A 17,658-nucleotide genomic window follows, 5' to 3' on the forward strand; every position below is an offset into this window, starting at 1 on the left:
GATGAGAGGTTCTTCACGTATCTTCATGGTTGCATGCCTCTCTGCCTGAAGATGTCAGATCACACGGAAACCAGGTCTGACATTTTAACAGAATGCACTTAAAATAAAATACCATCTCCTGCCTACCGATGTTCAACTGAAAATAATCCATGTTTGTAAAATAACATTTACGTTTATATTCCATATTCAACGTTGGCATTTTAATAACATTTTATATTCAAAATGTATTTTTGAAGTCATATTTCCTGAGAATTTCCTCTGCAGTCTTTTACATGGTTTTAAGTAAATATATTAAAAGTGACAGGATGAAATTTTGAAGGGTGAAATGTTTGGCTAACTTATTAAAAATGTCATAATATCTTGCTATTGTAGATTGCAGCTTTAATGTTTAGTTGCACTGATTTGCCATGACAGTGTGTACGGAACATCGCAAGTCTCTATCTTGCCAGTAACTGCCTGTCGAACATAGTTCCAATGCCAGATCCGTCATACCTTAGATCAAGAAAATAGACTTGTGTGTGGTACAGGTGTTAAAAGTTCAGACAACGTGTGTCGTTTAACCTCTACAGAATATCATATCAAACTGTTATTACTCTTGTAACATTTGATCACTATTTGGCAAATGGTTTTGTGACATTTAAAAAAATAATCGGTTAAGGAGGAAAAATAAGCTGGAGTCAATCTTGGTACTTTAAACATCACATGCAAACCACGTTTTTTTTTTCCCCTCGAACAATGGGAAAAGTAAATTCCCACTTTGAACCTGTACATTTTACCTGCTCGTGACTTTTCACAATAGAGTGAGCGACACAAAATCGTGTTCCTATTTTCTTTAAAACAAAAGTAAAAACAAAATCATTTATTGTAAAAGGCAAACAGAAAAGTAACCGGCCTGACTGCTCGGGCAGAGTCCGACTGTGGTGGCAACATTACATCTGGTTAGAGATATGTTTGTAGAGGGGGGGGGGGGCTTTTCACGCACTGTATTGACCACAGCCAGCTCAGTAGTTTGGTGGGGAGAGAGGCACTGCTTGTGCAGCCTTTACTCTACCAAGACTTGGACCCCCTGAAGAAGGGGAAGATTATTCCATGCACCTCCGTCTGCTTGCATACAGTGTGACTACACAGTAGTTTCATATTCCAGTACTTCGTGCGTGAAGCTAATGTTGCTGTACTGGAGGCAGGGCGTGGTGGGTGACGTATACTCCAAGGCTAGGATGGTTTTGCGCAGCCTTCTGTCTATAAAGTGTGCGTCCCAGGCTGGGTAGCGTTTCCTGGGCAGGTCGATCCTGATCACAGGCCCTTCTGTCCGTAACATTCGGGGCACAGATGGAGGAGGGATGTTGGGCCTTACCTGAAAGACAGGCATGCAACTGTCCCGCTCAGCCGGCGGCACCTGTTCGCCCATTGTAGTCCGGCACTGAGTCATTGCTCGAGGTGGGCTTGTTATCACCTGTGCAGGTATGTGCGTGACAGCTTCTTGCTCCCCGCCGTCGATGCACCCTCCTTGGGAACCGAACATGGGCCCGTTAGGATGCAGAGCACCGTAATATATAAACATGAAGAAAATGCCCAGGGCAAAACTACTGAACACCACACACACGATGATTAAGGCTTCAAAGTCTGTGATGGGGGAATCTCTGTACAGGTACCACAGCACAGTCAAGGCAGCGTTTTCCAAAAAAGTGATGAAGTAATAGGTGAACATCCGACACCGGGTCCGTCCCTCCTTGACGTTGAACCAGCAGAAAATGTAAATGATGCCCACCACCATGTTGTAGATGATCTCCTCCCACTTGGACATGCAGAAGTCCGTCTCCCCGTGAATGATCCAGAAGGTCATGATGCACCAGTGACTGACGATGAAGATCCCAAAGTACAGCTGGAAAACGGAGGCGAACAGGGAGAAGGCGATGACTCGGGCAGCGATGGTGAAGAGGTGCCACAGGATCTGCGTGATGGCAGCCATATAGGTCATGGGCATCTTATCATCCCGTGAGTCTCGGAGGATCTTCTGGTACGAGGCAATCATCCAGGCTAGGGAGAGGAGAGAGGCAGCTGCTGATAGACCTGGGTGCGATAATAAATCAGAGGCATGCGTTAGATCATCGGCACCTCTGATACAATGTCAACACTCTTTAGACAATGTCAATAGACAATAGACAATAGGTGCAGGAGTAGGCCATTTGGCCCTTTGAGCCAGCACCGCCATTCAATGTGATCATGGCTGATCATCCCCAATCAGTACCCCGTTCCTACCTTCTCCCCATATCCCCCGACTCCTCTATTTTTAAGAGCCCAATCTAGCTCTCTCTTGAAAGCATCATAGCGTCAAAGTCATAGCATCATACAGCATGGAAACAGGCCCTTCAGTCCCAACTTGACCATGATGCCCCATCTACATGAGTCCCACCTGCCCATGTTTGGCCCATATTCATCTAAACCTGTCCCATCCAAGAATTGCGGATCCTGATTTGCAAAAAAAGACACAAAGTGCTGGAGTAACTCAGGGGGCAGGCAGCATCTCTGGAGAACATGGATAGGTGACGTTTCGGGTCGGGACCTTTCTTCCCTCAAAATGTCATCCAACGATGTTCTCCAGAGATGCTGCCAGCCCCCGCTGAGTTACTCCAGCACTTTGTGCCTTTTTTTTTGTAAACCAGCATCTGTTATTCCTGGTGTCCACAGGTTTGTCGTTGATGTAGAAGATCTTTACCAGAATAAACAACTCCTAGGAAGAGGGATGCAAAGTGAAGCTTTTCCTCATTCATTCTGCTTAGTAAGGTGGTGGTGCAGAGGTCATTCATTCTGCTAAGTGGGTTACAGAGGAAGCTTTGTTAGAAATGTCACGTCTGCTGCTTTGAAAAACACAAGCAACATAACAACACATCATCATGTGATGTCCAAGGCCACAGAAATCACACAGTGATGAAGAATGTTCTGAGGCACAAATACAGGGGACCCTTCAATAGACAATAGACAATAGGTGCGGGAGTAGGCCATTCGGCCCTTTGAGCCAGCACCGCCATTCAATGTGATCATGACTGATCATCCACAATCAGTACCCCGTTCCTACCTTCTCCCCATATCCCCTGACTCCGCTATTTTTAAGAGCCCTATCTAGCTCTCTCTTGAAAGTATCCAGAGAACTGGCCTCCTCCGCCCTCTGAGGCAGAGAATTCCACAGATTCACCACTCTCTGTGAGAAAAAGTGTTTCCTCGTCTCCGTTCTAAATGGCTTACTCCTTTTTCTTAAACTATGGCCCCTGGTTCTGGACTCCCCCAACATCGGGAACATGTTTCCTGCCTCCAGCGTGTCCAAACCCTTAACAAACTTATATGTTTCAATGAGATACCCTCTCATCCTTCTAAACTCCAGAGTATACAAGCCCAGCTGCTCCATTCTCTCAACATATGACAGTCCCGCCATCCCAGGAATTAACCTTGTAAACCTACGCTACACTCCCTCAATAGCAAGAATGTCCTTCCTCAAATTAGGGGACCAAAACTGCACACAATACTCCAGGTGTGGTCTCACTAGGGCTCTGTACAACTGCAGAGCCCTTCAGACTTAACTGGAGATATGGATTACTACAAAGAGAAGGTGTGAATCTTGATCCAGGCACTGTTTTGATTACAGAACCGTTTTCGCATCCAATTTTCTGTGACCAAGAGAGATTTTAGCATCACTTTAATCAACACCATTCTTTCCAGCGACCTATCCCACCAGCTCCTGCCCCTTTCAAAACACAACCCACACTCATCAATTAGTTCCCAAACAAAACATTTTTCTAACCTATCATCCAGTAACACACAGTAGAATTCTCTGCCTGGGGGTTTAATGTACTCTGACCTTACTAAAATCACACAATCGCCCCCACACGAGTTACTCACCCACTGATATAACCTACTGACATCACACAAAGCATCCAGCGAAGACATAAACTGCCAACAAACACAAGCTGGCAGCAAACTGCTGACTAAGCAGCTGTGGCTGCAACAACTCCACTTTGGTTCCCCACATTAATTTTCCTAGAATGTGCCTTGCATATTATCTGCGAGCGTGCTTCACATTTGAATTTAAACTTGCGTTATTATTAGAAACATAGAAACATAGAAAATAGGTGCAGGAGGAGGCTCTGCATCTGAAGGTGCTGTCTGTACGATTTGTACGTTCCTCCCCGTGACCTGCGTGGGTTTTCTCCGAGATCTTCGGTTTCCTCCCACACTCCAAAGGCGTGCGGGTTTGTAGGTTAATTGGCTTTGTAAATGAAAAACATTGTCCCTAGTGGGTGTAGGATGGTGTTAATGTGCGGGGATCGCTGGTCGGCGCGGACACGGTGGGCCGAAGGGCCTGTTTCCGCGCTGTATCTCTAAACTAACCACAGTTTTATAAACACAATGTGTCGGGTATGGGGTCTGAGTGGAAGAAAATCAGGAGTGATTAGAACGCTGTGAAGATTAAGGAAAGATTTCAAAATGATGGCAAGTGTGGACATGATAAGTATGTGGGATGCAGACATCAAATGTAATTGTTGCCTAATCAATAGGTACAGTTTAGCTCCACCAGAATGGCAGAGAGCATTATCAACATGCAATGAAAATAGGACTTTAAAATTAACCATGAATAGAACTTGATCTTGTGGCACAGTTTAAAAGTATATTTGACCTAAATGTTTAGTGTACTATTTTTAAAGAACAGAACTTTCACAGTGAATCCAAGTTACAACCCAATTCAATAAATGCGAATCAATATCAGTTGCCTTACTTCTCAGATCTAACACTGCACCGTAATATTTCACACACACAGCCGACCGATATTTATGCTGTAGAAGGGTCGCGACCCGAAACGTCACCCGTTCCTTACCTCCACAGATGCTGCCTGACCCGCTTGAGTTGCTCCAGCTTTTTGTGTCTATCTTTGTGTCTATGGGCCAGGAAGTGAGTGGGTAAGATCATCTCTGACCCCTCTCACCCTGGCCACAAACTCTTTGAATCACTTCCCTCTGGAAGGCGACTCCGGACTGTCAAAGCTGCCACAGCCAGACATAAAAACAGTTTTTATCCACGAGTAGTTTCTCTACTCAACAGCCAAAAATCTGTAGCCTCCCTTTGATCTGGTATTTTGTTGGTTCACATGCTTGATCAATGGTGTTTTATCATTAATGTTTTATTATTATTAATGTTTAGTGTTTTCTGAGTCATTCGTAACTGTCACTGTATGTCATGTTGTTACTTGTAGGCGGAGCACCAAGGCAAATTCCTTGTATGTGAATACTTGGCCAATAAACTCACTTACTTACTTACTGTTATACTGAAAATGTTGGTCACAGGAAAGACACCAGAAACTGCAGGTGGTGGAACCTGGAGCAAAGCACAAAGTGCTGGAGGAACTGTGCAGGTCAGGCAGCAGCATCTGTGGAGGGAATGGATCATTTGGAGTCTGAATGAGGGTCCCAACCCAAGACCCCCTTTTCCCTTCCTCTCCACAGATGCTGCCTGGCCTGCTGAGTTCCTCCAGCACTTTGTGTTTCTCTGTTGGTTGCGTTAGATATTTTAAGACTGAGATGTGATGTTGATATTCAGCTATCTTCTAAACTACACTGCAGGATGGTGTAGCGGCAGAGTCGCTGCCTTACAGCACTTGCAGAGCCGATGACCATGGGTTCGATCCCGACTGCCGGTGCTGTCTGTACGGAGTTTGCACGTTCTCCCCGTGACCGCGCGGGTTTTCACCGAGATCTTTGGTTTCCACCCACACTCCAAAAGACGTACAGGTTTGTAGGTGAATTGGCTTGGTGTAAGTGTAAATTGTTAGTGTTAGTGTGCGGGGATCGCTGGTCGGTGCGGCTCGGTGGGCCGAAGGGCCTGTATCTCTAAACTAAACCTGTATATAGTTTCAGTCATGTTCTTTGGGTGCAAGAACAATGGGAAAGTGCAATAACGATATTATTTGAGTTACTTATTTGTTTGTTTTCCTTTGTGTTTTATTTTCTTTTTTTTATTGCTTACAAGTTTATTTGTGTTTGTATTTTTTAACATGTTCAATAAATTGATAATAATTTAAAAAAAATAATAAAAAAATAATAAACTTCCATGTATGATGGATGGAATTAGTAACATTAAAATATATCACCAGGTAGATAAAAATGCTGGAGAAACTCAGCGGGTGAGGCAGCATCTATGGAGTGAAGGAAAAGGTGTCTTTTCCTTCGCTCCATAGATGCTGCCTCACCCGCTGAGTTTCTCCAGCATTTTTATCTACCTTCGATTATTCCAGCATCTGCAGTTCCTTCTTAAAATATATCAGTGATTCACAAACACTTACTATGGTTACATGGGCAAGTTTAGGAGGCAGATTGCACACAATGGTATGTTATGAACAGCAAATTTTAAGAATACAAATTTGAACGAGTTTACTGAATAAATTATGGAAATGCAGTTATGTAAGTTTGCATATTAATCCCGTCTATGATTAATTGTGAATTAAAATACCTGATTGTAAGGAGTTGATGAAAAAGGTTCTTTGAAAAGAAATTCAATAGGCACATGAGGGGCAACTTTTTCACACAGAAATAGATAATAGAAAATAGGTGCAGGAGTAGGCCATTCGGCCCTTCGAGCCTGCACCGCCATTCAATATGATCATGGCTGATCATCCAACTCAGTATCCTGTACCTGCCTTCTCTCCATACCCTCTGATCCCCTTAGCCACAAGGGCCACATCTAACTCCCTCTTAAATATAGCCAATGAACTGGCCTCAACTACCTTCTGTGGCAGAGAGTTCCAGAGATTCACCACTCTCTGTGTGAAAAATGCTTTTCTCATCTCGGTCCCAAAGGATTTCCCCTTTATCCTGTGACCCCTTGTCCTGGACTTCCCCAACATCGGGAACAATCTTCCTGCATCTAGCCTGTCCAACCCCTTAAGAATTTTGTAGTTTCTATAAGATCCCCCCTCAATCTTCTAAATTCTAGCGAGTACAAGCCGAGTTTATCCAGTCTCTCTTCATATGAAAGTCCTGCCATCCCAGGAATCAGTCTGGTGAACCTTCTCTGTACTCCCTCTACGGCATCTGCAGTTCCTTTTTAAAACTAAAAAAAAGAATGTCAGCTTGTTTTAAAAAGATGTGAGGAGATTAGTTGTTAATTTCATTCATTTGTGGATTTAGACCTGTGTGGCCTTTTGCCCGGGAACAAAGCAATTATTTATTCATTTTCTCCTCCACTGGATGGTGACATTTTCACTTTGTTCCCCGTGCTGTGGCTGGTTGAGATTGTGCGCTGAAACGACTCCTCTGCCTCGCAAGATCCCCCCTCAATCTTCTAAATTCTAGCGAGTACAAGCCAAGTCTATCCAGTCTTTCTTCATATGAAAGTCCTGACATCCCAGGAATCAGTCTGGTGAACCTTCTCTGTACTCCCTCTATGGTCTTCAGTCTGAGGGACATGTTGGCCGGCGTGGGCAAGTTGGGCCGAAGGGCCTGCTTCCACACTGTAAGACTCTATGACTGCGATCGAAGAGGGTCGATGGCGTACAGATACAGGACAAAGGGAATGACGTTTAGTGCAGGATCATGACTCACCTTGCAGGCTGCCAATGTGGTTGCGTTGTACCATGATGCTGAGCTGCAGCACCAGCTGAGGGGCACTTTTAAGGAAGGTCTCCAACAGGCGTAGCATGTTGATATCAGCGCTCTCAAACATCATCCTCCAGTAGAAGTGTCTCCGCTCATGTTCCCTGTGCCAGCGGCTCTGAATCCCCAGGTACATGGCTCTGAGATACCTGTCCAAAGCACAGAAATAACATGCAGGGCAATTAGGTCAGCCGTTAACTTCAAGCGTCGCCTCAAGATGGCGACATAGAAACATAGACAATAGGTGCAGGGGGAGGCCATTCGGCCCTTCGAGCCTGCACCGCCATTCATTGTGATCATGGCTGATCAGTCCCCTATCAATAACCCGTGCCTGCCTTCTTCCCCATATCCCTTGACTCCACTAGCCCCTAGTAGCACTATCTAACTCTCTTTTAAATCCATCCAGTGACTTGGCCTCCACTGCCTCTGTGGCAGGGAATTCCACAAATTCACAATCTCTCTGGGTGAAGTGGCCGCTAAAGCAGAACCAGGGGCCACAGTTTAAGAATAAGGGGTAAGCCATTTAGAACGGAGATGAGCAGACACTTTTTCACACAGAGAGTTGTGAGTCTGTGGAATTCTCTGCCTCAGAGTGCGGTGGAGGTCGGTTCTCTGGATACTTTCAAGAGAGAGCTAGATAGGGCTCTTAAAGGTAGCGGAGTCAGAGGATATGGGGAGAAGGCAGGAACGGGGTACTGATTGGGGATGATCAGCCATGATCACATTGAATGGCGGTGCTGGCTCAAAGGGCCGAATGGCCTACTGCACCTATTAGCTATAATTTGGACAAAACAAGATTGCAAATAGATGTTTAAGAAGGAACTGCAGATGCTGGAAAATCGAAGGTAGTCAAATTGCTGGAGAAACTCAGCGGGTGAGGCAGCATCTATGGAGCGAAGGAAAAAGGTGACGTTTCGGGTCAAGACCCTTCTTCAGACTAATCTTCAGACCCAAAACATCGCCTTTGTCCTCAGATGCTGCCTCACCCGCTGAGTTTCTCCAGCAATTTTGACTACCTGACAAATAGAGGTGATAATGATTGCACAATCTTGGGGATGTTAAGACAGGACACAGATGCCAAGTCCTCTGCACTAACATGTAATGATGTCTTTCATATCCACTCAAGAACAGTTCAAGTTGAGTTTATGGTCATATGTATGAGTGAAGCGATGGACGGGTGCAAGGCAAAGTCTTGCTTGTAGCCTCATCACACGCACATAGGCTGAGGGAACCACACACACAAATTATACACAAATGACCCATAAATCACAAATAACATTGTTACAGAAAGAAGACTGTGGCAAAGTAATAATAATAATGGATGGGATTTATATAGCGCCTTTCTAATACTCAAGGCGCTTTACATCGCATTATTCATTCACTCCTCAGTCACAATCGGTGGTGGTAAGCTACTTCTGTAGCCACAGCTGTCCCTGGGGCAGACTGACGGAAGCGTGGCTGCCAATCTGCGCCTACGGCCCCTCCGACCACCACCAATCACTCACACACATTCACACACAGGCAAAGGTGGGTGAAGTGTCTTGCCCAAGGACACGACGACAGTATGCACTCCAAGCGGGATTCGAACCGGTTGCCAGCCGAACACTTAGCCCATTGTGCCATCTGTCACCCCGTACAAGACATCTGTGCAAAATCATGATTAGAAAATAAAAACAAGTTTATAGGAGTGCCAGAGGAGTTCTGTTGGCAAGTTAGGATCAGCATTACGCATAAGTCCGTAGGTTATAAGAGCAGAATTAGGCCATTCGGCCCATCATGTCTACTCCGCCATTTATTCATGGCTGATCTATCTCTCCTTCCTAACCCCATTTCTCCCCATATACCCCTGGCAGGTTTACAATTAAGAATCTGTCAATCTCCGCCTTAAAAATATCCATTGACTTGGCCTCCACAGACATCTGTGGCAATGAATTGCCCCGGGATGGTGGGACTGTCATATGAGGAAAGACTGGGAAGACTAGGCTTGTATTCACTGGAATTTAGAAGGACGAGGGGATATCTTATAGAAACATGTAAAATTATAAAAGGACTGGACCAAGCTAGATGCAGGAAAAATGTTCCCAATGTTGGGCGAGTCCAGAACCAGGGGCCACAGTCTTAGAATAAAGGGGAGGCCATTTAAAACTGAGATGAGAAAAAACCTTTTCACCCAGAGAGTTGTGAATTTGTGGAATTCCCTGCCACAAAAGGCAGTGGAGGCCAATTCACTGGATTCATTTAAAAGAGAGTTAGATAGTGCTCTGGGGGCTAGCGGAATCAATATTCAGACCGTTGGGTTGTAAGCTGCCAAGCAAAATCTGAGGCGCTGTTCCTCCAGGGTTACTGTATTATTGTATGTCCTACGTTCTAGTCCATGGAAATGGCACCTGGGTTCAGGGGTAGAAAGTCCAATTCTGCTGGAAATGGTGAAAGTTCATAAATCATACGAGCAGCGCTAGGCCATTTGTACACTGCAAGGGCCAGGAAGCGAGCGGGTAAGATCATCTCTGACCCCTCTCACCCTGGCCACAAACTCTTTGAATCACTTTCCCTCTGGAAGGCGACTCCGGACTGTCAAAGCTGCCGCAGCCAGACATAAAAACAGTTTTTTTTCCCCCACGAGTAGTTGCTCTACTCAATAACCAAAAACCCGTAGCCTCCTTTAGCTCTGGTATTTTATTTCATTCGCATGTTTAATTGGTGATGTTTTATTATTAACGTTTAATGTTTTATGTGTCATTCCTAACTGTCACTGTGTGTTATGTTGTCACTTGCGGGCGGAGCACCAAGGCAAATTCCTTGTATGTGAATACTTGGCCAACAAACTTATTCGATCATTCATTCATTCTCTTCAGTGCCACGTGATAACATCTTTGTGAATTATTGCTGTAATAATGGAGAACAATCGGAACAGGAGTGGTATTTCTTTTGTCGGAAGATAGATTTATTTGATTATCCATAACAGCACCGAGTTATCCATGGGCGATGGATGTAAATCTCTCTGATGTACAATGCTGCCTTCTTCAATTTTTACAAACTTTCTGGTAACAAATCAAGAGGATATATAGTTTAAGGAGAAACTGCAAATGCTGGAAAAATCGAAAGTAGACAAAAATGCTGGAGAAACTCAGCGGGTGAGGCAACATCTATGGAACAAAGGCATAGGTGACGTTTCGGGTCGAGACCCTTCCGCAGACTGATGTGGGGGTGGGGAGGGGGGCGGGAAGAAGAAAGGAAGAGACAGAGACAGTGGGCTATGGGAGAGCTGGGAAGGGGAGGGGAAAGAAGGAGAAAGCAAGGACTACCTGAAATTGGAGAAGTCAATGTTCATACCGCTGGGGTGTAAACTGCCCAAGCGAAATATGAGGTGCTGCTCCTCCAATATATAGAAAAGAGAATATATAGAAAAGGTTTTCTCCTTCTTGAACGTTATTGAGCCAGTTATGTTTGCATTTTATCATTCGTCATTCAACATTAGCGGCCCAGTGGCGCTGGTTTCCAACGGGAACGGTGACGGACGCTCCACACATCTCTGTCCTCCAGTTCCTGCGGACTTCCGCCGCTGGATGTACAGGATGTTGGTGTGTGTGTGTGTGTTTTATCATCATTCCTTACAATGCCGAGTACGACAGCGATCGCAACTTCTACTGAAGTGTGGATGGCCGTTGGCTCGCTAGAAGCTCATCCGCCCTTTGGCAGGTCTTGTTTCTGGTCCTGCTGGGGGTCCACAGCCCCCTCCTCACCTGGCAAACCAGGTGGGGGAGACGGTTTAGTCGCCGCCTATCCGACCATGGAGCGGGTAGCACGGGATTACATGGTGGTACCCGTGGCGGGGGGGAACTCCCCCCGACCTGACCTTAATACACAGACATAACCCTAAAAACGCCACAAAGATAACCAGACTAAATTGGTTGCCGATATAAAGATGATGATGTTGGGTGGGGTATGTAAAAGCTCGGTGAAAGGTGGGCATTATGGAAAATATGACAGAGACTCAGGTCACCAGGAAATTCCAGAGACAGGACCTTAAACAGCCAAAAACCAACAAACGATAGACACAAAAAGCTGGAGAAACTCAGCGGGGCAGGCAGCATCTCTGGAGAGGAGGAATGGGTGACGTTTCGGGTCGAGACCCTTCTTCAAGCTGAGAGTCAAGGGAGAGGGAGACATTGAGATATGGAAGGGTAAAGTGTGAAAACACAGATCAAAGGGGACGATGAATCACAAACACGTAGAATGGTTCAAAAACAACCAAATGTGTAGAAAGGAACAGCAGGTGCTGGTTGACACCAAAGGTAGACACAAAATGCTGGAGTAACTCAGCGAGGCAGACTGCAGTCTGAAGAAGGGTCTGAAACGTCGCCTATTCCATTTCTCCAGAGGTTCTGCCTGACCCGCTGAGTTACTCCAGCATTTTGTGTCTAAAACCCACCCAAAGGAATGAAGGCAGAAAGGCACAGGAATGGGGAGATGAGGAGAACGAGCAGAATCAGAGCATGCGGGGGAGTTCGTGCACCGATCAGCACCAACTGTGCCGAAGTGGAAATGGTTGAGAGCTTCACGCTCCTTGGCTGAAATGATCAGCAACGATCTGTCATGGACCTTTGGGATGCTCCAAGAACTACTACACCGGGGCCCTGGCAGGCTCGGCCATCGTTTCGCTGAACACCTCCGCTCAGTCTGCCTGAACCTACCTGATCTCCCGGTTGCTAAATAGTTTAACTCCCCCCCCCCCCATTCTCATGCTGACCTTTCTGTCCTGGGCCTCCTCCATTATCAGAGTGAGGCCCAGCGTAAATTGGAGGAACAGCACCTCATATTTCGCTTGGGCAGCTTACACCCCAGCGGTATGAACATTGACTTCTCTAACTTCAAGTAACCCTTGCTTTCCCTCTCTCTCTATCCCCTCCCCCTTCCCAGTTCTCCCAGCAGTCTTACTGTCTCCGACTACATTCTATCACTGTTTTGTTGTTGCCTTCTCCCAATTAACAATGATCTATCGATACTATATCTTCCTTGATCTCCATTCCCTTTGTCCTATGTTCACACCGTACACTTCCTCGTCTAAACACTTCCTTATCTATGTACCGCCCCACTCCCCCGACATCAGTCTGACGAAGGGTCTCGACCCGAAACGTCACCCATTCCTTCTCTCCAGAGATGCTGCCTGTCCCGCTGAGTTACTCCAGCATTTTAATAAATTTATTTTAATGGGCGCCTTTCAGACATCTCAAGGACACCTTACATAGTAATCGGAATAAAAACATATAATCGGAATATAACAAGTAATAAAGACATCACAGAGACACAAATTAAAAACAGAATTCAATCCAAAAACAGAAAACCAAAAACACAGTGTGAAGAGAGAGCAGCGGCAGCCAAAGCGCGCTAGCGTCCACTCTCTCTTCACGGCAGCCATCTTGGACACAGACCTACAGGACTACAATTAGACAAAAAAATCATCCCCCCACAGTGGGTAGCACTGTGGAGGAAGGCACAATGTCCAGTCCCCACCCCATGTTCACCCCAAAGTCAGGCCTATTGAGGTCACCGCAATTGCCTCTACGGAGGCCCGATGTCCCTGGCCGTTCTCACCGGGTGGTCTTGCCCCGGCGTCGGGAGAGTCCTTTCGGCGGCTGGGCCACCTGGAACGGCCGCTTCCTGGTTGGAGCCCGCGGCTGCCGAAGCCGACAAGGCCGCGCCGGTTTGGAGCTCCCAGGCTCCCGATGAAAAAGTCGGCGCCGCCTCTCCGCACTGCCGCCTCTCCGCACCGCCGCCTCTCCGCACTGCCGCCTCTCCGCTCCGCAGACCCGCAGCCCGGAGATGTTGCTCTCGGCGGTCCAGCTCGCCAGAGCTCCAGCGCGTCGCTCCAGCGCGGCGACCCAGGCAAGACATCGCCCGCTCCACTCCGCTCCAGCGCTCCAACACTGTGCTGCCGCTGAGGCCGAGGTGCTGGGCGGTCCCCGCCAGGAAACGGCACTCCAAGCCCGCAGGTAGGCCACGAGCAAAGATCTTATAAGATTTTGTGTCTATCCTACGTTTAATTACTTGTATGAAAGAGTGTGGAAAAGGTAGGATGAATGTCGGGATGGGTTTGAAGACATCAAAGATAAAGATGAGAGAGATGGAACAGAGAAAGATGGATATTAAAAACTATAAAAATAGTGGCTGACATGTGTGGATTGTTATAAAATGCCAAAACAAATGAAAAAAATCTATAATGGAGAAATCTTATTTTTTTTAATCTTACGTTTAAATCTTATTCTCCATCGAATAATTGGAGTTGTATAAATATTCAAGAGCTCCTTTTCCATTTCAATGTAATTTGCATGGTAATGAAATCTGCAGGTTTATCCCACGGAAACGGCCGCTGCGTTTTCATTTTGTTTTAAGATCAAGTCGTAAAATATATTTTAAGAATTGCACAAGCCGCAGAAAAAAGCTGCTGAAACGTACGATGAGCTCATCCTTCACAGCATCATTGACACCATTCGCGGAAGGAAAGTTGGATGGTCAATAGTGTTTTGTGCGCAAGGGGTCAGAAGATCAGGTGGAGAATTGGATTGAGGAGTTGAGGAATGATAGGAGTCAGGAGAGTAAAGGGCCTGTCCCACTAAGGGCGTTATTTGCGCGTCACGCAGGTGGCACCCGGGGATTTTGAGCATCCCAAAATTCCTGGAGCGCCGCGCGCTACCGGGCATCACTGCATACGCCACCACGCCTCACAACGCTCCATGTGCACGACATGCACGCAATGTGCGCGCCGCGATGCGCCAGCCAATTTTTAGGATGTCACGTAAATGACGCCCTTAGTGGGACAGGCCCTTAAGCAGACGTGAAATGCGCGCTGATGCTCCTGTACATCGGCAAGACCAAGCGCAGGCTCGGCCAGCGTTTCGTCGAACACCTCCACTCAGTCCGTCTAGGCCAAGCGATCTCCCGGTTGCTAAACACTTTAACTCCCCCTCCCATTCCCACACTGACCGTTCTGTCCTGGGCCTCCTCCAATGTCAGAGTGAGGCCCAGCGCAAATTGGAGGAACAGCACCTCATATTTGGCCTCGGTAGCAGTGGTACGAATATTGATTTCACTAACCTCAAGTAACGCTTGCTTTCCCTCTCCCTCTGTGCCTCCCCACCCTAGTTCTCCGACTAGTTTCCCTCTCCTCCTGATTAATATTAATGTTTGTATGCCCCTCAGCCAACAACGAACCGTTCTACATTTCCTACATCAGCTGCTTTGATCTGGTGCTTTCACACCTTACCCTTCAACATCTCTGTGTCTCCCTCTCCCCTGACTCTCAGTCTGAAGAAGGGTCTCCACCTGAAACGTCACCCATTCCTTCTCTCTAGAGATGCTGCCTGTCCCACTGAGTTACTCCAGCATTTTGTGTCTATCTTCGATGCTCACTGATGTTTGAGCACTAGATATGAGCACTAAAGCATTTCCTTTCACTGTGACCCCACTGGTCCTGTTATCTGGCAGTCTTCCATATACCAGTAATGGACTGGAGAGCCAAATGTGAAGAGAGATGCAGTTTCACTCCATTTCTATGTGGCACTAACACTTATCCAAGGGGTGGGGGCATAATTGAAAAGGACATTCCCCCAACAGCGACATCCAGCTGATGTATTGTGTGTAAAAAATATTACAACCCCGTAGGAGAGTTTTAAATGCCCTCCCCGCCATTGAAGGGACGTGCAGGATGTGCTGCCTCAAACAGGCAGTCAGCATCGCCAAAGACCACGCATTCACCTCACTGTCCCATTGGGAAGAAGTTCCAGGAGCCTGAAAACCACGACCATCCACGTCAAGGACCAACTTCTTCCAGGTCCTTGAACACTGCACAGCACTAACCACAACAACTGTGCTCTTCCATGGACTGACAATAGACAATAGGTGCAGGAGTAGGCCATTCGGCCCTTCGAGCCAGCACCGCCATTCAATGTGATCGTGGCTGATCATCCCCAATCAGTACCCCGTTCCTGCCTTCTCCCCATATTCTCTGACTCCGCTACCTTTAAGAGCCCTATCTAGCTCTCTCTTGAAAGTATCCAGAGAACCGGCCTCCACCGCCCTCTGAGGCAGAGAATTCCACAGACTCACAACTTTCTGTGTGAGAAAGTGTTTCCTCGTCTCCATTCTAAATGGCTTACCGCTTATTCTTAAACTGTGGCCCCTGGTTCTGGACTCCCCCAACATCGGGAACATGTTTCCTGCCTCTAGCGTGTCTGAACCTTTAATAATCTTATTGGAATTCTCTGCCTCTGAGGGCGGTGGAGGCCGGTTCTCTGGATGCTTTCAAGAGAGAGCTAGATAGGGCTCTTAAAGATAGCGGAGTCAGGGGATATGGGGAGAAGGCAGGAACCGGGTACTGATTGGGGATGATCAGCCATGATCACATTGAATGGCGATGCTGACTCGAAGGGCTGAATGGCCTCCTCCTGCACCTATTGTCTATTGTCTAAGAGTCAAGTGGGCCAAATGGCCTGTTTCCACACAGTATCTGTCAATCAATCACATGAGATACATTGGAATTTTTTAACGCGTAAATCGTGAGAGGCAACACATGAAAATATCTTTGCAGCGTATTATACCAAGGGACGATTGTGTTGTACGTCTGTGTTAAATGGTTATGATTACAGGTTTAAAGCTGCAGCATCATTTTTAGATTTCTACACTCAGGAAAGTTCACAGATGACTCCACCATTAAGCGGGCTGAAGGGAAATGTAATGTCTGGTATAAAGGAAGCAATTTGCAGCAGATGGCAAACTGGCATCACGAAGAACCTGTGAAGTGTACATAATTCAGTTTGATGTCTGTGCTGCAGTGGGGTGAAGATGATAGCACATTTATCCAAGGCATTGTCAAATTTAGACACAGAAATGCACGTCATTACAGATGTATTTGGCTGTGTTTCTGCTTGTTACAGTCGTTCCATTTGCTCTTTTTACATGTAAATAGCATAATGTTTGTAAGGCTTGTGACAACAATGATTTCCGTTTGCTAAAGGGCCTGTCCATCGCCGGGACATCGCAGCTCAACGCGACCACGAGGTTGCGTAATTTGCATGCCAAGGACACATACGTGTCCTTGGCACGCAAATTACGCAACCTCGTGGTCGCGTTGAGGCGCACTGGCATCGTATGGCCGCGCGGGGGCCGGTCCCACTTAGAAACGCGGAGGGGTATGTAGTTGTGCGCGACATCGCACGGGGCTCTGAAATTTTTATAGCGAACAAAATCTTCGCGCACCAACGGTCTGTCGCGGAGCTGACGGCCAAAGTGGGACCGGCCCAAGACCCTGGCGCGACGCAACGTCTCACCTCCAACAGCAGCAGAAGCAGGCAAACGATCGTTGAGCTCGGCCAGGGGCTCACGGCCGTTGCGGTCCAGAACCGCCCCCACTCCTACTCCCAGAGCGGGGGCCAGGAGAGGAGCTGTTCTGCTGGCGGGGAGGATTTGATGAACTTTTCGGAAGGATTTGTTTAGCGGGGGGAAACAAAAGCAGTCAGACTTTGCAGTTCAGAGCTTTGTCGATCTGCAGAGACTTTCTTTGTTCAAAGATTCCTCTAATTAGTGAGGATTTGTCCGTGTATCTGGAAAGTCATGGGAGCGCCCTGTGGCTGGCGGAAGGCCAAGTTACACATGTACAAGTGGGAGCTGAGTCTGGAGCGGTGTTTGTGGTCAGTAACATCGGAAAGCTCCCTCCTACACCGACTTGCCCGGTCCAGGTGTGCTGGGTAAGAACGGCAACAGTGCCTTGGATTTCGTTGAAGCCGGGGAGGTGACGGAGACCTGGGGAAGAAGCCTCCGGAAGCTCCATTTTTAACGACGGGGAGGATTGACACGGACATTCCTATCTTATCAGGAGGAGACTGCTTCTGTTGCTTGCCAAGAAAGCCTTCACAAGACTATTGAACTGCTGCAGAAGTGTGGAGGTGCAGCAACAGCAGAAAGACTGCTTGGATTTATAAAGTACTGATACTTTGTGTGTTGTGCCACGCCCTAAAGATGGCGG

At 47.0% G+C, this 17,658-nt stretch overlaps 1 protein-coding gene across 1 annotated transcript in view; it reads right to left on the reverse strand.

The window, feature by feature from the left end:
- Positions 1-391: 391 nt before the first annotated feature.
- Positions 392-17,658, reverse strand: part of xkr7 (XK related 7) — a 120,217-nt gene continuing 102,950 nt past the window's right edge. Inside the window, exons 2-3 of the mRNA XM_033041233.1 lie at positions 7,587-7,786; positions 392-2,070 (exon numbers count right to left, since the gene is read on the reverse strand). Coding sequence (XP_032897124.1) covers positions 1,121-2,070; positions 7,587-7,786 — 1,150 coding nt within the window. The 3' untranslated portion in view covers positions 392-1,120. The remainder of the gene's footprint in view (positions 2,071-7,586; positions 7,787-17,658) is intronic.

Source organism: Amblyraja radiata, chromosome 23 (assembly GCF_010909765.2).
Source record: "Amblyraja radiata isolate CabotCenter1 chromosome 23, sAmbRad1.1.pri, whole genome shotgun sequence".
NCBI lineage: Eukaryota > Metazoa > Chordata > Chondrichthyes > Rajiformes > Rajidae > Amblyraja > Amblyraja radiata.